We start from the raw sequence: 22,297 nt of genomic DNA on the forward strand, positions 1-22,297 counted from the left end.
AATTCGAAGTTGGGGAATTGGAGGAATAAGTTAATTAATTAAATAATTTAATTGAAATTATTTAATCATTAGAAATAGAATTAATTAATTAATAAAGTTTGTTTAATTAAAGAAATAATTGTAATTAATTAAATAAATAATATTTAATTAATATTTGAGATAGGGTTAAATAATTAATTAATTAAAGAATAGAAATTCGATGATTTAGAAATGTTGAATGTGACGATTTAATCAGTTTTAGAATTACATAATTAGCTTAATTAAAGAATTACATAATTAATTAGGACGAATAATTAGAGTGTGATTAATGAGACATTTTTAGGTGTCTACATATAGAAGATACAATACATGAAACCGTCAAACGATATTATAAAACCATGGGCTAAAACCACCCAATAAAGTGGAACCCATCTTGTCTTTCAATTCTAGATACCCTATGATGTGTCAAAATACACATCAACATACATACCTCCATTTTACAACTCATTTATGTGTCAAACGCATTTTTCTATTTTCTATTTTAGGAGACCCAACTTTCAAAGGCCATAACTTTTGAACGAAGCATTGGAAAGCTCGCGAGGTACCCTATCACTTTGTAACCTACTTTGTCGGTGACAAGCTTTTTAGACTATTTCAGAGCCTCTAAAGCCCTCAAAATTGACTTTGAAACTTTCAACTTTAATATCTTCAAATCTAGACATGGTCTTGTAACAAAATTTTACCAACATACTTATCTAGCCAACCCAAAGCTTTGCAGAAAATTTTGGATCAAATTGCGCTCAAACGAAAACTTACTATAAAAATTAACCTTATGTCAATACAAGGTTATGATACCATTTCTCCAATATTTGGATGACCCTTGTTACACCATTGGTGCAAGGTAATGAAGAGGCCACATCTATTGTGACATTCCTCTATTTGTATCTCAATTCTTCTATGTATCATATCAATGTTATGGTGTACGTGTTCTTGTTCATAAATGTGTCTTTGTGTTGTCTACTTGGGGGATGAGGCATAGTGTTGAGATCTCTTTTTGGTCTCTTCTATGTTGACTCAAAGAGGCATTTGTTCATTCATTTTATGTTCTCTTCTTCCATTGTGTTCATAGTTCCATTACTTTTGGGGGATGAGATCAATTCAATGCAATTATCCTTGATATACATTATTTATCAAAAGTGCATACTGGCCCAGCTAATGGATCCTTATGTGCTTTTTTCTATATGTTTTGTGACCATTGTCCTTTGATTTATCCTTCCTTGGGGGCATCTCATTGAGGTAACGTGCTTGTCTTTTGGATGCAATGATGCTACCTTCAATAAATTGCTCCTAGTAAGGCATGTGCAATCGATTTAACGTGGGGGCATACACTTCGCTCAATGTTACACTTCGTGCACACACCACAAGACTTGGTTTGTACACTTTGATCATGCACCATGACATGTTTGGTACATGTTGTAGTACTCATTTTGCAATTAATTTAATTCAATGTCCAAGTTAGTTTGCAAATTGAGCCTTTTGCTTTGTAATCTTTTGCATTTCAAATTTCAAATTTTTCAATTTAACATGACTCATAGTAACCACAAGCTTTACTAGGCCAAGTAGAGTCATGCACTCTTTCCATCCTTTTCATGTGTTGCTCCTTTTATCTCAATATTAGATCGATAAGATCCTAAGTCCCTAGGGGCTTGGTGTGTCTTGTTTCTTTGGTATCTTGGTGAAAAAATTTCAATGCGACTTTGTACTTTACCGTGAGTATGGAAATAGGCTCATACTCTTGTTAAAGTGAGGGCTAAATGTAGCATTGTATATTCTATCCCTATACAATTTCATCATCACCTTGGCATTTTGGCCTTCAATGCTCAATGTTTGCTTTGATGCTACTCACACCCTATTGAAATTTGCATTTTCAACTCCTTACCCATCCTTTATCCAATTTTGAGTCAATCCCTAGGCACCCTAGTCCTGGCTCAAGATCAAGGCGCCTGACCACCCTGGTCTTCCCAATTGGGACCCAAAATAGGACCTCATAACAATCACTTCATGTGGGCGGTAAATTTGGCTCTATGTCAACCTGCTCCAAAAATTTGACACTGAATGCACAATTAGGTATAAAAGGAAGCCCACCCCGCCTCATTTGGTAACTAACTCTTTTGGGAAAACTAGAAAAGAAATCATAAGTGATCTCTCAATTACAAAATCAATTCAAGCCTAAGTGAGCAAGCAATCAAGTATTCATCAAGCATTGAAGGAGATGTCATGTCAATTGAAGTTCAAGCATCTGTGATCAACACTCTATGAAGCCATTCTACATCATATCCTAAGCCCTTGCATGAGTATTCAAGCAACCTTCATCAATGTATCAAGTTAAATTTCAAGCACGTTTAGATCAGATCTAACCTTTCCCTCAAAAGGAAAGCGTTCCATTTCAATTATCATTTCAAGTTCAGGTTAATTTCTAAATCGAGGTTTAACCTAATGCAAACCCCCATCAACAAAACCTATTTCTCTCTTTATGTGTGCAGGAAATTATCTCAAGAGCCGCAAGCAAGGAATCCAATTAAGTAGACAACGACAATCAGACTCAGGTTTTGAAGGGGCGAAAAGCAAAGGACCAAGTTGATCAACCCCTCGGTCTTGAAATTTTTTGACGATCTTCTAACAATAGAATTTGTGCGTTATCTTGATTCGAAAAACATCAAGTTTGCCTAACCTTGATATTCAGAGGACTGGGACGATTTGCTCCCCTTGGTCCCAACAATTATGCTTGAACTTTTTGTCAAAGGCTTTGAACTATTTTTCATCCTAAAATCTAAGTTTACAACTCTCCATGATAGCTAGAACATTCTATTACTGCTATTTTATATCAATTTATCATTGCTTGTCCTAGATCTAGCATTGCAATTTAACCTTAATTCAAATTCAATTTCACCTCAAACAAGGAGAAGGAATTAATATGGTATGTGTTCAACCCTTTAAGGATTGGATCAATCAAATTCAATTCCCACCTTATCCCAAGTAAAATAGTGGCTTTATCAATCCAAGTGGTGAGGCCCTAATTTTCAACACTTTACAATAACCACACGAGCCTGGGGAGACGACACTATAGACAATGTGGGCCTACGTCCTCGTAGCACCATAGCCTCCTTTAAGGGGAGAGACCTCCCTGCCTAGGGAGATTCAAATTCTTCTCCTTTAACCTTTGAAGATTAAATTGAATAATGATGAGGAAAGGCATTTGACCACCAAGATTGAATTTTAGATTTTATGAGATTTTTGGAACACCTATTGGCCATATGTCCAGTTTAGAAGCATTTTCTATAATGATCCAATGGTTGAGTTCAGTTGCATTCATCAATCCAGAATGTGATATCAATAAGCAAATCCCTTGTGATATCCAAATCCACCGGGATGCAAACAAAAGTTGTATGGTTTTCTATAATGATCCAATGGTTGAGTTCAGTTGCATTCATCAATCCAGAATGTGATATCAATAAGCAAATCCCTTGTGATATCCAAATCCACCGGGATGCAAGCAAAAGTTGTATGGGTGAAGTTGGAAGTGTTTGTGTCAATAGCCGAAAAATCTCCCAAAGAGTTTCCAGTCGCTTCAAAGCGATCCTCAACTTAAAATTGTAATAAGAGATTGGGCAAATTAGAATTGTAATAAGAGATTGGGGAGACGGACCCATATAGATTTCACTGAAAAAGATTCAATGATAGGGTTGAAATCAAGATACCAAGGTTTGAGGAGCAGATTCTAGCCCCAACGGCCAACACCATCTTTCATTAAGGATCGCATCCTTTTCCTGGTTACAATGAAAAATTCGTTATGCACAGAGATACATTTCTACATTACTTTGGAGCATAGGTTGTCATGCAAATGTGATCCAGTTGTGCAGATATGATAATTATGGCCAAAGGTGATTGAATTGGCCAATCAATCCATTAGAGATGTAAAACTTCTTTTTATCATGGACATCTTTCTTAAGCTCCTCAGAAAAAAACTAACATGGGAGAAGAAGAGGCCCTTTTGATTAGGGTTTTGGGGCAGAACTTGAAAAACTCGAACTCCTCAGAAACCCTTACGCACTTCATAGGTCAAGCATCGCATGTTGATGATCTGCACCCACTCTTGCCAATAATGATCTCCTTGAAGGAGGGTCCCTGCACAACGAAAACCAATGCCTCACCCGCGGGAGAAGTGCCATGCACATTCACCATTGCCGCCACCACATAAGAGCCATAAGCCGCAATTGGGGGGTAGGAAGAAGCAATCTTACCACCAAGAGTAACCCCTAAAGAGGATAAAATCAATTCAGAAGGACCTAGATGTGGACAACTAATCTTAGGGCACAAATGGTTCATCTTCTCAGGGAAGAAGCCCATGCAACCCTTCCTTGCTCCATCACCATGCCAAAGACGAGAAGAAGACACATGTACAACACCATCACCATCAGAATCCACCAAAGGACCAACAAAATGTGTCGCAACGCTCAAGCCGAAGGTGCGTCCAGCGTCTAAAGATGTTTGCATCATGACAGGAGTTCTCCGCTTCAACAATATAATTATTTTTTGATTCAACTTGTTAATATAATAATTGCGTGGAATAATTTTTGTATAATCATCATATTCAACAATAATTGAATGCACTTGTATAGATATATTAAATGCATCTATCTAAAGAAATACAAAGTATCAATTGGAGTTATCTTATTTACCATAAAATTATTTATTATACTTTAAATTATATTTTAAAATGTATAAAATATATTAACTAAATTTACTATTCTCTACTAATAATTATGAAATGTACATTTTTTTTATATATCTATACATCTATCTAAAACGTATAATTTTGATGATTGCATATCTTTGTCTTTATGTGGCATTTATTTTAAGAATAGTACGTTTATAAATAAATTTATTATTTTGACATATAAATAGTTGTCAATTTTAAACTGAATAAATTTTTAATAACACACTCATGTCATTACACTCCACCTCTTGCTCTATTGAGAATGCCTCTCAACATTAATTAAAACCATGACAAGTTTTAAAAAGTTAAATGAGTTTTTTTTAATAATTATTTTGTTTATCTATATGAATATCATTTTGAATAAATGTATTTTTTTATTATTTTTACTATTCTATGAAAAAATAGTTTTTTTATTCATTATGAACATATATAAAAGCTATTATTTGGAAAAAAACAATTATGAAACCAAGCTGCCTGATAAAACTTCAGACAATCGTCTACAAATGGGACTCCCAAAACTTCACCACAAGAAACATTGAGCGACCTTGGCATACAAAAATAGCATTCTAAGTCAGTCGCTGAATTTCTCAAATTGTTATGAGAAGTTCAAGCAAATGCAGAGATCGATATTGCCACCCTTCCAATTCAGAAAGACCCAAATTAAAGTGGCAAACTCACTCACATGCATAGATAGATTTCCACTTTAATTTGGGTTTCCTCTATACATGGGCAAAAGTGGCAAAAGCATCGTTTTTCTGGAAGTTAGAATCTCACTTCAAGCTCAAATCATGCTTTTGCCACTTTAAAGTGGCAAAAACATCAAATATGCAAAACCCTGCAGATAGATTGGCCTTCAATAATGCATACAATTGTGTTTAAGAGAATTCCGAAATAAGTCTCAATTCCTCTATCCATCAAATTTGATGTTGAGATCTCTTTAAATTGTTTATGTGCAGAGCAATGAACATGAATCAAGATAAAGTACATCTCAGGATTTTCGCATCTTTTCTTTCTATATTTGTCAAGCTTGCTTTTGAAAATCATAACCCTTCAACTTCGCATTTCAGCCTGAGCATCATTTCTCTCGAGTTGGAATCTCCTTGGTCTTCCCATCCAACAAACAGCTTGTTTTTTGACCTTTGTCGAAAGACAATTAACATACAGATACCGAAGCATGAATGCGATGCTTGTATCTCATTTTTCTTGAATAAGATTATTACGTCTTCCATGAAAAATCTAAATTGTGAAACATTTTTCTGCAAGAAGATTGTAACTTTAGTGTACTGCAAATCAATTCCTTTACGACTTGATCAAAATAAATTTATTCAAAAATAATGCCTTTGCCAAATTCTTCTAGCTAATGAACTCAAATTAATGGTAGATATAAATATTTTCGACCACGTTGCAAGACAAAACTGCCTAAGTGAATATACCATGGATTTCATTCATGCATAGAAGAGAGTTAAATCAAGAAACATAACAAAAAGGCAACTTCTGCACATGCCATTTCCTATCTCACAGTTCAATCATCTAATAATGATTTCCTAAACCTCGAAAAAAAAACCAGTGCATTTACCTTGAAACTTCAGAAGGTAATGTCTAAGCCAAATATTTATTAGATTTCACTGTACGGTGGCATTTATTAAGGACTTTTACAAAGAAGAATCACCATTGCACTGTATGGATAAACTTACAACTATTTCAGTACAACAGCAGCGTTTCTAAGACCCAAATACCCTTGAATATTATCATGGGAAAGGTATCGTATACGCTTGAAAACATCAATATTGGCATAACGAAGTTTGGTTCTAGGATCTGTATATGGTGCCTGCATGATAGAAAGGATATTTAAAAAAAACATTACAACAAATCACAACCATATATTTGGTATGACATCACTTTCCACTGTAACTGAAAACTATCAAACTATATTTATAATATAACTCAAATAGGTTTTGTTGAATGATATTTAATAATACAATGATGCATCATGTGCGGGACAGATTTTGCAATTACGATAAAACAGATCATAGTCGAAATTTCGCCCTTTTCATCAAATTATTCATTAGAATTTATTAGAAAAGTTATTGGATAACAAAGCTAAGATCCAAACTCTTTGAATGCAATTAAATTATTAAAGTTGTCATAATATGTAACGTCTCCTTGTAAATTTCCCTTGATTTTTTTTTTAATATAAAAAAGCCTAACACACAATAACAGTAGCACAATTAAATATAAGTACGAAATTAAACTACAGATTGTAACTTAACAGTTTATTACATAATTCAAATTTAATGCTTAGAATGTATTTCCAAAAATATAGAACTTATCCTCTTATCTCTGCTGCAAATCTTCCTCCGATCTACAGTGATTTCTTTATTTATGTCTTAGTCTGCTGAATCAGGCGTTTCCATCCACTAACTTAGTGATGGAAATTAAGGGGGTTTTGTCATTTAATTCTAAACCTTGAGGTGTTTTATCCTCAAGTTGCTGAACCACACTTGATTTTCCACAGGGAACAATATTTTCCACAGGGAACAATATTTTATAATGTCTTCCCAATTCATGTCCCCTTCTCCTTGATTGATCTTCTCAGTTACCGGGTTCGCCGGTTTTGGCCTCCAAATGCGAACTGGGTCCGCATTGGGTTTGCTCGGGTCCGGCCAGGGTTCACGCTTTGGACTGTGGGTTCTCTCTGGGTTCGCCATCCACTAACTTAGTGATGGAAATTAAGGGGGTTTTGTTCTTTCTAAACCTTGAGGTGTTTTATCCTCAAGTTGCTGAACCACACTTGATTTTCCACGGGGAAAAATATTTTATAATGTCTTCCCAATTCATGTCCCCTTCTGGGTCCGCGCAGGTCCGGGTCCACGTGGGGTCCGGCCAGGGTTCACGCTTTGGACTGTGGGTTCTCTCTGGGTTCGCCCAAAGAGAGAACCCTGGCCGGACCCGAGTGAACCCAGGCGCAGACCTGGGCGAACCAGATATCAGGAGTGTCAAGATTTTTAATAAGGCAATGGCAATGGAACGTGCTTGTCAGATCACATAATGATCTCCAAAGATCAGAAAAGCCATTACTGAATCCACGAGAGCTCTAGAAACTGCCTAGTGTCTGAACCATGCATATAAAACAAGGGACAACTTTTCTCTTCCTGATTTTGTAATTTATAATTTGCTACAAATATTACCAGCACAAGAGTGCTTTAAGCTGCAGGATCACTACTATCCTCTTAAGCAGGAATCTAGGGATTAGATTACTGAATTAGTAATGCGGTTGATAAAACTATCCCAAACCATTGTCAACTTCTCACTCTAAGACTTATAAAAAAGGGAAATCGTACACATAATGGTTGAAGATGCACTCATCTGATCTGAAAATCATTTTAGGGATGTCATATTTCTGGGAAATCATTTTAGGGATGTCATATTTCTGGGAAGTTATAGTCTCTACAGTATACCAATCACTTAAACACTACCTGCAAGTGACAGACAATGGTCAAATTTATGGAATTGTATAATTGGATCAAAAATAAAACAATGATCCAGTATATGAGTTATTTCTGAACTATCAATTGAAATGGCATTTGGCATTGATCAATGATGAAGTAGCATACTATTAAATGTATTTAGATTTGTAATTTTGTATATTTCTTTAAATTTTTGCATATCACTTAATCACTACCTGCAAGTGACAGACAATGGTCAAATTTATAGAATTGTAGAATTGGACCAAAAATAAAACATTGATTGAGTATATGAGTTATTTCTAAACTATCAATTGAAATGGCATCAATGATGAAGTAGCATACTATTTAATGTATTTAGATTTGTAATTTTGTATATTTTTTTTAAAATTTTCATATATATATATATATGGACGAACCCAACCCACGAACCCGAACCCGAACCAGGTTCGCATCGGCGAACCCGCTCCCGAACCCGTAACTTAGTTGATCTTTCTACATACCATTTTTTCTTTAATAGACAAACTCTTCATTCATGTCTTTTGACTTGTTATTAAAGCTAAACTTTATAAATTCATTTTTATATAATATTTATTTTCTCCCTTTTATTATCCTTCCTTAAGGAAATAACTGTAGAGAGGAGGGGATATTACATAATAAAATCATCCAGCCACGAGGAATCAAATCTCATGACCCTCACTTCAAGTGATCATAAAAGCTTAACAAAGAGATAATTTTAATAGGACAGTCCTTACCAAACTCTTATGCAGAATTATGATTATAAATATCTTAAATACATCTATCTGAAAATATCAATCAATTATTACTTAAAATTTTAATTTTGCTGTGGAATTATGTTATTTACTACATACATGTGAGACATAAATTTTATGTGATACTTATTTAGAAAATATTATGTTTATTGTAAATATTAATATTTTGACATGTAAATGGATACCTAATGAAAGTAACTAACACTAAATGATGAAGATAACATTTATATATATCCAAGAGAGCGGTTAATTCATTTTCGCAAACATTAGGAGTAAGTCCAAATGGGCAAGATACGCACCACAAACCCTGTAATATCACAGTACTTCTTTGCAGAGTACATGGAAGGTGGAGATTCAACATTTAAATCTGCAAACACAAAAGGATAATGTACAATTAAGAAATGAAATTGTCCTGATTTATTGCATCCATCCCAAAGACAGCATTGCCTGGTGTTGGAACCTTTGAAAATATTCAGCATAAAAAGCATTGTATAAGGCTCTGGGAGAATGCAGTGTGTTTCTTTAATATTCATTGCACCTTTCCCATATGCTGCCTTGCTTATTGCTGTCGTCTTCAGAAAAATCGACTTGAAAGAAATTTGAGAACATGCAAGCAAATTGCTCATGCATAACATAAGGCTCTACTATATTGTAAGTGTTTCATAGATATTCAAATTCCATAGCATATTACAAATAGCTCAAGGTAAGAAAACATCCCGATTAAAATTTTTAAAGAATCAAAGGTCAATCAATCTGAGATTCATAAAAGAAAATGAGGTTGCCTACACACGACACAACAGCCACCAGTAGAACATGAAAGATCAACCTAAGTCATCACATTTTTGTTTTCATTCCAAGTATATTATAACCAGCCACCAAAAGCTAAACAAGCTTTTGAAAAATAAAAATAGGCCGATTTATTGATATATAATTCAAGCTTAGAATTTATGGCCCACTGTCATTATGCCACCGGCCAAAAAATTAAAATAGCTTATAAAATTAAAATTGCTAGAAATATCATCAAAACAGCAAGAGCTTGCACCTAAAAGTTTAAAACCAATGTAAGTTAAAATTTAAAAAGCAAACAAAAACATTGACCATTGACAGTCCATCACCAATAAAATAATATATCATACCGAACTCGAGCATTAAAAAGATTTACAAAAAAATGACAAAATGTAGGTAGTGAACATACATAGAAATCAAGAATCCTATGTTGTGATCTTTAATTGAAAAAGGAAAACAACATTAATACCATAAAAAAAGTGAAAATCATTCGTTGTACAAGGTTCCAAAACCCCTCTCCTCTAAACACCAACTTACGTTACAAAGGAAATAGCATTTTTCGAAAGCACTAAATTAGAGAGTAGCCATCTGGAGACAATGTAAACCAAAATTCAATAAATTTACCAAGGCAGTTTAAAATAAAAAATGTAAAAAAGCACTGAACTGTGGATATATTCCGATCCATATAAGCACAGACCTGGGGTATATAATTCACATCACATGTAACAAAATACTCATAATAACTACAACTATATAAAGCTTACAATTTGGTTCATCTGCAGGATATAGATGATAGTTTTCGGCCTGAAGTATTTGCTTTAAATGCTTCCAATGTCTTCCCCTTGAATGCCCCTTTGGATACTTCTCTGACATCTGTAGCTGCTTAAATGGTAGAATGGAAGGCAATAAGATATCAGCTTCTAAGAGTTCTTGCTCTATCCCAACAGAAAAAGGTGCTGCAACCATCTCCTTAGAGTAGGGTGAACTGCCTTTCTGCACACAAGACAATAACTTGCAACTACATTCAAGGTCTCTCCCTGATCTCTCTATGCCTCATAGTTCTCTTGATACGATACAGCCTCAACTAATTGTAACAACTATGCTTTTCAGATTAAAAAGAAGTTTGCATTAGAGAAAATCAAAGACTGAGGCATATAATGCTATCTCATATTCAAGACAATCTTTATCAAAACATTGCCAGATAACAAATGAAACTGAATCTCACAATATAAAAATAACAAGAAGTTACCATAAGATAAAATTGTACAAGACTGGCTGGAAGATGTCACTCAACTATAATACACGTCAAAATATGAAACTCTAGAAGATCTAGAAGAGATCTAAGTGCAGAGAAACAATGAAATTGGTGTGCTCCAGCTTTTCTACGATGAATTGGGAAAACTGAGATTGGAAACAAGAGGATTTGTAGTATCATCAAGCAATAAGCAAGAGGTGACTATCTTTAACAAGTAGCATTCACAATGAGAAATTTTTATTCCCTGCTATCAAAGCATTGTCGCAGTGATCTTACACTTATCTAATTTGGACTTCTACACAAAATTTGATGATTAGCCAGTGAAATGAAGATTATTTGATCCGATTGCAGATTTATAATCTGAAGATAATAACATACAAACCTCAACTCTGCCATATTGACCCCACACAACAAATCTATTTTCATCTCACTAATAAATTGATCATCAATTCCAATGCAAACCAAATTGTCAGACAAAACGATAAACATGACAATCCTGGAACAACTTGGCCTTGCATACAATTAACACCAGATTCCCTGCACTTAAAATCATTCCTGTAAATTTTGTCATGCATTTCCTTGTGTAAAGCATTGGGTGCATGTTTGACGTCAAACAAAGATTTAATAAAAACACAGATTTCGTGCTTCTTACCCTCTCTTCAAAATCCTCTGACTAGAACAAATGCATTTCTCCAATTTTTAGATACTATTTAAAACAGTGGTTTTTACTTACACTGGATTGATTTCCAGCCACTTTTACTATCCTTGTGGTATTCTACTTGTTTGTGGGAGTATGTATTTATTTATAATTAAAACCATAGGCTGAAAACTTATCGACTACTTGGCTGACTTTGTGACTCACAAGTATTTCTGCTTACGGCATAGAATTGGGGCCAAGTCAAACCAGTATTCAGCAAGTTTTAGCCAAGTTTTTAATGTTGATTCACGAGTTCTTAGTGCAAACTCAGCTAGCAATGAAATGCTAAAAAACTCTTACGATTTTCATTTTTTCACCCAACATGATATGTCTTTAGCATTCCTGTGACAAGACACAATAAGGGAAGGGATTGGAAGGAGATTTTAATGCACCTTCAAAGATTCAAACTAGTATGTACCTATTTTTTTTTAATTTTTTAATTACAAAATTTGAAAACCTAAGGGCAATGCTGCCCTATTTTTCCCTTCCTTCATCTCCTAGCATTTTTCTATTGTATTTGTATTCTATGTGCTTTTATAAATGTTTGTCACTGCATGACTTTTTTTTCCCAAATCCTTACTAATTTTTTTTCTATGTTAAAATAAACAATGTCAAGTTTAAAATCAACAATGTCAAGTTCAACACAAATGAGCTGTAGGAAAGACCCTACATGGAAGTGTAGGACATCGGGTGCTATCACGGGCCAGGTCCACTGTAATGTGCAAGGAAAAGTTTTGTTGGATCCATAAAACAAGAGGATAGCGAGTTTTCCCAACCTGCTTTGCAAGTCTTTATGAAACCTATTCATAAAGATTTTACTCACTTTCCTAGTTCTAGTTTTTGAATTCATTGTAAAAATGTTAAAAACTCATTAAGGAAATATCTACACGAAATTCTACACTCTTTGCTCCATATTCTACATGAGCATCCAAATCCTCATCCTATGACAAAGCTTCTTTCTAATAAAAACATGACCCTAGGTGATCTTATACCTATAACTAACTTCGATAAGATGTCCTAGTTGACACCCCTCGTGCACCATTACCTGGGAGTGTAGTGACATAATTAGTTTCCTCACCGTGCATACTCTGAAATTTGAATTAAGTGTTCAGTGAGTTGCAGCTGCCCATCCTTTAAGATTTTCATTACATTAAAAAATTCCCAATCTTTATTCTCATTTGACATCTTCTAGTTCCTCTGTTCCCTTAGTTGATATCTGACTTCTCTATCAGTTTCTGACATGCAAAACAGATGTCTAAACAGTTTGGTTTTCTTGTATTTGATTGTTTTATTTTGCTTTTTCCCCATTTTTTACTATTTCACAGGTTAGCAAGATCACAACTCTGATGCCAATGAAACAACCCAGAATCAAACACAAAAAATAGAACTACAAAGGATTCTAACAATCAAAACCAAAAATATTTTATGATTTCCTTGTTTTGTCCTTTTAATAAATACACACAATAGATAAAACAGCTAATTTTGACTACTTATTGTGCATACCTAGCACATTCGTTTGACTCCTTGAAGCTTCTAGAATCTATGAATATGCTAACTAAAAGTCAAATGCCTATAATTTCCACACCTTGTTCTGACAGTAACCTACTATGGCCATGCAATACTTGTTTGTTCTTAAAGGTTTTCATCCTCAATTTGTTGCAAAAGCACGTGCTAGTTTTTGTCACAAGCACTCAACCGCTGTAGCTACATCACTTTCAAAATGAACGTCTTCAATTTCTGATTTCAATAATGCCTTCTCTTTCCTTTTCATTTCTACTTTTACTCCGACGTTATGTGACCCTAAACTCATGGAAATTGTTGTCATTTTAAGACACCCTTGGTCCATCAGTAAGAACCGATCAGAGATACGATCCATGGACCAGCATTGTCCTAGTTGATCAAGGAAAAAGCAGAAGAATCATTAAGTGTGAAGTGTTGCCTTGTCCAGAGGAAGTTTCTCCCTTGGCCTTTTCTTCCTTTCCCGGAACCCCGAGGTTCTGAGGTTCTTTCCCTTTGCCTTCTCTTGTTCTCCTTCTCTGAAACTCCCGAACCCTGAGGTTCCAAAGTTCCTTCTCTCACCTTTCATTCTCCGGAACTTCGGAACCCCAAGGTTCCAAAGTTCCTTTGCTCAGTTCCGCTTTTTCCTTGCCTCCTTCTCAGTTCCCCGTAACTCCGGAACCCCGAGGTTCCAATGTTCCTTTCCCTTGCCTTCTCTGGAACTCCGGAACCCCCAGGTTCCGAAGTTCCCTCCTAGCCTTTCTTCCTTCCTTTCTCTGGAACTTCGGAACCCCAAAGTTCCGAAGTTCTCTTCCTTTGCTTCCCTTCTTCCTTTCCGGAACCCCGAGGTTCCGAAGTTCTTTCCTTGCCTTCCCCACTTCGAGAACCCGAGTGTCCGATGTCCCCGGACTTCTTTCCGACTGGCGACACTTCCGGATGGCATGATCGACACTAAAAGCTTTAAATGCTCCGACAACTTTGGTGAGTTATGCACCTTCTTTTGTGGAGCCACAAGGGTGCATTTAATGTTTTTGGCAAGATTTCCATTAGGAGAGGTACAGGGCCATGCTTGTTGTAGTGACTTATGTCATGTCTGCATACTCTGACTTTGGAAGGTCAGTCAATCCACTCTTCTCAGGGTTGCCTTTTGTGGGTATGGCTAGGTCGCTTGCATGTATAGAAGTCAAGTGCATGCACTTCCCTGCACTCCCAGACTGACATACAGGGCTCATGATCATTCTTGTAACCTTTTTTCTATATAAAGGTTGTTAAGCCTCATTGTAAAGGGTTCTATCCCTGCTGCCTTGAGCTTTCCTATGCTCTTTCTCTTCTCTTGAAGACTTGTAATTATTTTTGCATTTCTGCAACTGTAAGTTTGGCCTTTGGCCTTTGAATGAATTGAAATTACATTGTGCCTTCCTTCAACTTATGCATGTTGTGTATGTTTCCTTACCTTGATCATAGGTGTATGTTTTGTGGCTCTTCTCTCCATATATGCTGTGTTAACTTGTTTTTCTGAGTGTGATTTGTGTGAATCCTTCTCCCCTCTTGACACTTAGCAAATTCTAACCTCCATACATGCGTTTGGGTCACTCATGCAATTGAAGTTTGTGCATCTCTTGGGTATTTCAATTGATTCCTTGTGCCATTTCGGGTGGGGAGAGGAACAATCTCTTATCTTGGTGCATCACCTCCTTTGATTTCAAGCAATTCTCTCTTCCCTTTACCTCTGCAATTTGTTAGGATAGGCCTAGGAGTTAGTTTTGAAGTGTTGAGTTGGTTCAACACCTACACCTGGATTGAGAAGGAAACCGGCCTTCTCCGGAGATTCAACCCCTTGCGCAAGGTCCCACACTTCGGGGTTGTTTCCATGTTTCACAAGGTTGCTAAGTTGATAGCTCAGCAAAGGTGCGAGCTTTTGTGATAACAGAAATCAATCCCACATTTGGTGGTTTCTAACTGACAAATAACCCCCCACAATTTCTGGCAGTTAACTAACTAAACACTTTTTCATTTTGTTGATGATAAATACAAGTGCAAACAGCTATGGGATTAATACAATTACAGCAACCATTATTTTAAATTGCAACTACTTAACTAGCCAACTAAGCCATGTAGTAAGGCCTGCTCCTTTGCACTACTGGCAAGGACTTCAGTCAAAATTCAATCCTATCAAACTACCAACCAGTTTAGTGTTTGTTACTCAAAAGGGAACATTAGAAGTCTTCCTTCCACAAATTTGCTTGCCCTCCAGCAATACAAAGCAAGGCGATCTAGGATATTGGCAAACTCCCAAGTGGCAACTTCCCAAGGCAAACCTTTCCACTACATTAAACAATTTAGTCCATACACAACTTTGCAACTACTTCTCTTGAGTACCAAGCATCTGCTCTGATACTAACAACAACTTTCCTTCATCAACTACCAGTGAAGCTCAGCTAAAGGTGTGGCCTGCTATCCCACTATTTCTTTAGACATGATTAATGAAAAACTTTGTGAAATTCTTCTATAAGATGGTAGCTCCAATTCACAAGCCACCACACAAACACATAATACAGTTGTATAGGGACTGTAGAAGCAAGGTTTAAGTTTTTTGGCCCCATTATTTTTTAAAGTAGACTGCCTGTAGAGCTACAACCGAAGGTAAATCACGTCTCCTACCTCCAACGTCTCCTAGTCTAATGCCTATCAACATAACGTGTAAACCAATTGAAACTTGCCTGCCCTACTCAATGAAGTCTCTTATTACAGGGGCACATACCTTTGGAGGTATCGACTCTAAAAAAGTTTGTGCATCACATCCATACAATGCCATGAAAGGGGACATCCCAATGGACATGTGGCAGGTAGTATTGTAGCACTAATCCCACCCATGTTCAATCACAAAACTCCTCGAGTACCCCTGAACCCATTCGTTTACTATCTTTGTTTGCCCCATTCATCTAGGGGTGATAACTGGAGCTAGGTGATAATTATGTCCCTATCAACTTGAACAACACTTGCCAAAAGGCGCTAATGAAGCATGCATTCCTACTGCTGACCACGGTTGGGGGTAGTCCACCAGCCAAAAGATCGCCTTGGAGAAAGATCCGCTACTTGCAGATCCTTGAATTCACTAGGAAAGTCAAATGAATGCACATAAATCTCTGCACCCTTCTCTATCCCACTATTGTCATGCAATACTTTCTTTTGTTGAAGGTTTTTGTTCTCAAAACTTACTTTAGCACTTGCGGGCTTTTGTCCCAGGAGTCAAAGTGTTGCTGCTGCATCACTTTCAAAATGAAGGTTTTTGATTTGTGAGCTCGACAATGCCTTCTTTTCGTTTCCACTGTTACCTATATCCTCCAACATATGCAATCCTAAAGTCAGGGAAATTAATCCCCCATTTGATGATTTTATAACAAACAAATAACCCCCACAATTAATGGCAATTCAATGACTCAACATTTCCTCATTTCATTGATGATAACTACAAGTACAAACACCTGTGGAACTAATACAATTGCAGCGACCATTATTTTAAATTGTGACTACCTAACTAGCCAACTAAGCTGCTTCAACAAGAAGACTGAGTCGTCACACTAAAAAAAGACCTATTCCTAACTCCTGCAAAGGACTTAATCAAAACTCAATCTTATCAAACTGCCAACCGATTCAATATTTGTCGATCAACAAGGGAGCATTATATGATCAAACTTTTTATCAATTTATATATCTCACATTCAAAATTTATATGATCCATAGGTCAACTTAGAAATTATGGGTATAAAAACCATTGGACAAGTCCATATTTCTCAAGTTATTTCTTTATATGCCTATATACTCAATTTTAATGTACTTAACAGATCTCTGCCTGCAAGATCACAAAAATTAACACAAAAAATAGCAAGTGACAAAGTAAAATAGGATTCAATCCATGTCTTAAGGGTTAGCTTTTGTTTGCAGTAAGTACTGTAATATTTCAATTTAATTGTCCTTGCAGAACTTGAAGTGCAGAAGAGTTGTACCTGTTCTTGTCAATTTTCCTGACCTATCTGTGATTTACTTATAATGTACTAGATAATCATTTTAACCTAACTTTATACCCCAGGTCTAAAAGTTTTTATCAACGCATCTTTTTGAAATACAAGGAACAGATTGGAGCATCAACACATCGTAGGTATAGGGAGTATGTGAGAAAATAAATTGGAACAATGTTTAAGCTTTTGAATTCTTCTAGAAAAGTTGAGCCATCTCTATGTCCATTGCATCATTTTCCTCTGAAGTTAATTGATTGCCTTGGTCCACGATTGTGTTCTACTTTATACATGCAGGGGAATCCATATGTATATGGGAAGCTTCTTTGAAAAGTTTTTGCTTGTGGATTACTTTACTCCTGAACAAATCAACATTCAAGAAAACGAAGTTCGACTCAGTTGAATTAGCTCAATGGGATCAAGGCTTCTTCTTGATAGATGTTCAGGATTTTCACCATTGGTTTAATTTCAGCTAACAGGAATGTTGAATATACAAGTGTCATCTGCAAAGTGAGAATTGGTGAAGCCTATCCCTCCCTCTTTTGCTAGTATTCCACATAATTGCTATTGCTTTAGGCTGTTCATATCATGTTGCACAAAGTGTCACTCGTTAAAATAAAATGGAACAGGCTTAGAGGGTCAACTTGTCAAATCCTCTTGTAGAGTGAAATGGCTGTTCTGTTTCATGCTTACAGTGAACATGGCAGACTTTACAAGCTACTAATCCACTTGCTGATCGACTAATGAAGCCAAATTTCTGCATTGCCTGCTCAATAAGTTGCTAATTGCATTTGTCAAAAGCTTTAGATGTGTTCATTTTCATTAGGATAATGTGTCTTCCCTGATTTTTTTGTAGCATAGAAGTTTGGATCTTCTTGTACTGCAATGATGTTGTCCGCGATTTGTCTTCCTAGAACAATGATTACTCTTGAGATATTAGCTTGGGTAGGAAATGCTTTATGTGTTGAGTAATGATTTTTGATATTATTTTATATACCAGTTCATCTTTGATCGTTTCCAAGAAGAATCTAATTTGAATGAGGCTTTTCCTCTAAGATCAAATTCCATTTCCGTATGGTGGCCAAGAAAAATTCAAGTATTCATGTTTTAAAGTTTGTAGACTCAATAAATGTACAATACAAAGAAAATAAATGGTGAAAAAATCGACAAAATAAAGCTTTGGAAAGAACAATATAATGATTAATGAGCATACAATCAATACAAGTTGAGGAACAGACTCCACATGACAAAAATTTGTTTAAAAAACTCTTGCAAGCATAAAATCAGAAGAAGTTGTAAGCGGATCAAATGTTGGGAAGCATCGTCTCGATAATCTGAAATAACCGTGTTTTTCATTTTTACTTAGAAACAGGCTTTACTAACTACTTTAAAGTTCTCAAGTTGATTTCTACAGAACATCTTCCGTCGCACACCAGAAACCTTAAAAAATCAATACCTGTCACCATCCAATGAAAAAAATCATTCCACATTTCGAAACAGGGAAGGCAGTAGGAAAAACCATGACCTGTACAACTGACATCATCTTGAAGGATTGCCCAAAATTCGCAAAATCAGGTGGGACATTAATACCGTAATGGTAGTCCAATGAGCTAATAAAACTATGACATATAAACCAATATCATCTTCAGCATCCTCCAAACTTCATGCCTATCATATGAGGAATTATTATTATCATAATAGTCTTGTTGGACGAGTTCAAAACCATAACAAACGCAATCTGGATAATCTTCAACACAAACTAAAGTTGGTGCCACATCACAAGAAACGTTAATACCATCAGAGCCATCCATTGTGTCGTGACGGGATTCCTTACCAAAAGACATACAATCAAACTCCCAAAAGAATTAAAACCCCGAATTGTTTAAACGGGAAGGAGTTTGACCTTAAACTGAATTCACCCTGGAATCAAAAACCCAATTTGTTTAGAAGCATAGCAGTCTGACCTTTAAATAAAATTGTCCCAAGACAACCACGGTCGCCTGACTGCCTTGATATGAAAAAGGGCAATTACACAATCCCCAAAAATAATTCAAAATTATCAACGCAAAACTGTGGCATTCCAATTTAGACATCTAAAGATGAAACCCTCCACGCTTCCATGCTTCCGTGTGTTACCTTAGCAATAGTTTCCATTTTTCTAATAAGAAAAATTCAACCCACAATCCATGCCTTCTTCCGAAAAGAGGAACACATTGAAATAAACCCTATCATTCCGTAGCATGCATACCTGATAAATGTGAGCCATCGTATGAGTATTGATATCCAAAAGTTAGATATATTTACTCTCTCCTGCAGCTGCTGCTAAGAACCATTCACACACACGGAGTTCTCCTCCTGCAGAAGGAAGAACCCAAATAATAGTTTAACAAACTCAACTAATTACTTGCATCAGCTTGATATTTTAAACGACTACAGAGCAGCATCTACTTACTGCTTTCACCTGCATAACATCCTTATTCTATGCAACTTTAGTGTGATTGCTCGGAGGCAAAACTGGTTATGCACACTGCCAGATTCAAAAAGAGAAAGAGTGGCGAGCTTTAAGACCGACTGCGCTACTATTTTGCACATAGTCCATCGTTATGGCCGGTAACTGACGGTATCGATTTACTATTTTCCACTACTACTTTTTTGTTTTTTTTAAATTTAAAAAATTTTCTTGGTTGTTTAAAGGCACCAGCGATATATTGAGACTAAGGGTTTCTATTATCTGGGGTGGGTTTCACAATTTACTATTATCTAAACTAGCAATTGCATCTTGGTGTGCAATAGGTACGCCGAATAGGTATGCAAGGTTGATTAGAGAGAAAACTGGTTTGTTTATTGCATCAATTTGTGCAATACACGAGTTCAATGAGAGAGACCTCGGGGTAAGGAGATAGAGAGGAAGATAGGGATAGAGATGAAGATGAAGATGGAGATGGAGATGGAGAATAGGGATGTGGAGAGAAGGGGATAGAGAGGAGATGGGGATTGATAGAGATGAAAGAGATAAATATATAGAGAGGAAGATATAAAAAGATAAGATAAAGATAATATGTAAGGGTAGAGAGATCGAGAGATAATAAGATCGAGATAAAGGGAAAGACATGGATTTATATAGAAAATAAGAGACAATTGTAGAGATATATATAGGGTAGGGAGAGGGAGAGATGTATGGTAAGAAGAGATAATAAGGGTCCATCACCAACAGACTCAACATTATGTTTGCAACAATTAGAGAGGATAAAGAGGGAGAGATAGAGAGAGATGGAGGGGTAAAGAGCAAGAGAGAGGGGGTTAGAAAATAGAGATAGAGAGGGAGGATGAGAGGGAGAGATAAAGAGAGAGAGGACAGAGGGATAGATAGAAATGGAAGAAATGAATATATATATATAGGGAGAGATTAAAAGATAAAAATAGAGATAGGAAGTGATGTAGAGAGAGGGGTAGAAAAAGGGAGAGATATAGAGAGAGAGATGAAGTGATAACGAGATAGAAATAGAGTGAGATAGAGGGGTGTATTTAGAAAGGAAGACATGTTTAGAGATAGAGGGATATAGATGAAGATCAAGTACAATAGGATAATGGAGATAAATAGAAAGAGGTGGAGAGATATATATAGGGAGATAGAGATATGAGAAGAAAAAGAGAGGTATTAAATGATGTACCAATTGTACAATGTATGTACAAAATAGACCAATTTTTTTCCTAATTTACCCTCCACACCTCTTCAGCATACCCATTGCATACCAAAGTATAATTTCTTGTTCTCTAAAATTATTAAACTTTTAGATTATACATTTGATTTGATTTTTTTATTATGGCAAGAGAAGTCTATAATGACAACATTATTTCATGTACATAAAAACACTATCACACTTATTTTGGCATGCATTTAACTATTTCATGTCCAAAGGCATTAGGTGGTGTTAGAATCACATTGGCAGAGTAGCGGGAGAGTGGAATAGTATCGCTAGTGGAAGGTGATTAGACATGATTAAGTTAAACATAATAAGTAGAAGTGAAAGAGTCATGTGTTGTGTTTAAGAGAACTGTGGAAGGAGCATTGTTGGGTGGGTATCAACTACTGGCCACAAAGGATGCTCACGTATTTGTGAATGTCGAGGAGTTTACCCCTAGGAAGTTTCTTAGAGAAGAAGGTGAAAATCTATTGGAGCGTGTATTGAACATGGTTGGCAATCGTTGTAGACAAGTCGTCCTCAAGTTGTAGACCTTATCATGCATTCGCATATGTTTGTACTTGTGGTTAATGGTATCATTCAATACATGTTGAATTTGCTGAAAATTGCCCTTCCATGTGCAAGACAAATATAAATCTAATTGCATATTTATACGATTGATCATCACAATCTTACTCTATGATCTCTGCAAAGACTATCATCGATTCAAGCATCCCTACAATTTCACGTTAATCAGAAGATAAAAGTTTGTGAATCTTGTTGTGTTGGAACATGAGATGCTAGGCATCTTTTTTGTATTGTTATTGTGTGGTATATTGAAACTACCTTTTCAAGGTATCTTGAGCATGATCAAACATGTCCTGGCTCGAATAGAGTGGAAAACATGGGGGCCTTATGATCTTGGAGGACCATTCCAATGGATTTTATTGAAAAATCGAACATGTTAGTGCTACACCGCCCGATTCTTACCTATCGAATTCGCATGCTTGTCTTCATGAGTTGAAAGTTATAGTGGAAAATATTAGTACTGCTACTTATGAGGGATGCTCCTCATCGCCCTGTGTCCATTATGCCTAAAAAATTCATTGATACTGTTACAAATCAATCTTGCCATTGGTCCGATCGATAAATCCAATAGCTTTGAAAGTTAAGTGGGCAGTTGATAGCTACAAGCAGAAATTTGCATTAAATGTGTGAATTAATTTGAAAGATGAATCAACAGTACCTATGAGCCGCTCACCTGGAGATGAGATAGACGACAATGGTGCATTCAATAAGTGTGATCCAGTGAGAAATATTTGGACAAGTTGAAAAATGAATGACGATGATTGATGGAATGGTCTTGTAGT

The 22,297-nt window shown here is 36.0% G+C and overlaps 1 protein-coding gene across 5 annotated transcripts; it reads right to left on the minus strand.

The window, feature by feature from the left end:
• Positions 1 to 5,582: 5,582 nt before the first annotated feature.
• Positions 5,583 to 19,871, minus strand: LOC131050166 (protein EIN6 ENHANCER). Of its 5 annotated transcripts, none has more exons than XM_057984350.2 (5): positions 19,706 to 19,871; positions 19,493 to 19,599; positions 10,544 to 10,876; positions 9,293 to 9,360; positions 5,583 to 6,012 (listed from the first exon to the last, which is right to left on the minus strand). In XM_057984350.2, the coding sequence occupies exons 3-5, from the start codon at positions 10,743 to 10,745 to the stop codon at positions 5,797 to 5,799; spliced, it is 486 nt and encodes a 161-aa protein (XP_057840333.2). In that variant the 5' UTR covers positions 10,746 to 10,876; positions 19,493 to 19,599; positions 19,706 to 19,871; the 3' UTR covers positions 5,583 to 5,796. The 5 variants fall into 5 exon arrangements, with proteins under 5 accessions (XP_057840333.2, XP_057840334.2, XP_057840331.2 ...); XM_057984351.2 differs by having other exon boundaries at positions 10,544 to 10,881; XM_057984348.2 differs by having other exon boundaries at positions 10,544 to 10,772; positions 19,706 to 19,867.
• Positions 19,872 to 22,297: the final 2,426 nt, after the last annotated feature.

The sequence above is a fragment of the Cryptomeria japonica genome, chromosome 2 (assembly GCF_030272615.1).
Source record: "Cryptomeria japonica chromosome 2, Sugi_1.0, whole genome shotgun sequence".
Classification (NCBI taxonomy): Eukaryota; Viridiplantae; Streptophyta; class Pinopsida; order Cupressales; family Cupressaceae; genus Cryptomeria; species Cryptomeria japonica.

Bases quoted from the DNA above. Each gene is read 5' to 3' on its own strand.
- LOC131050166 (XM_057984348.2), bottom strand. The intron at 9,361-10,543 runs GTAAGCTTTATA...TTGTGTTTGCAG, and splicing joins TCCTGCAGATGAACCAAATT to ATTTAAATGTTGAATCTCCA. The intron at 6,013-9,292 runs GTGCGTATCTTG...ATCTTCTTGCAG, and splicing joins GTGATATTACAGGGTTTGTG to AAAAATGTTTCACAATTTAG.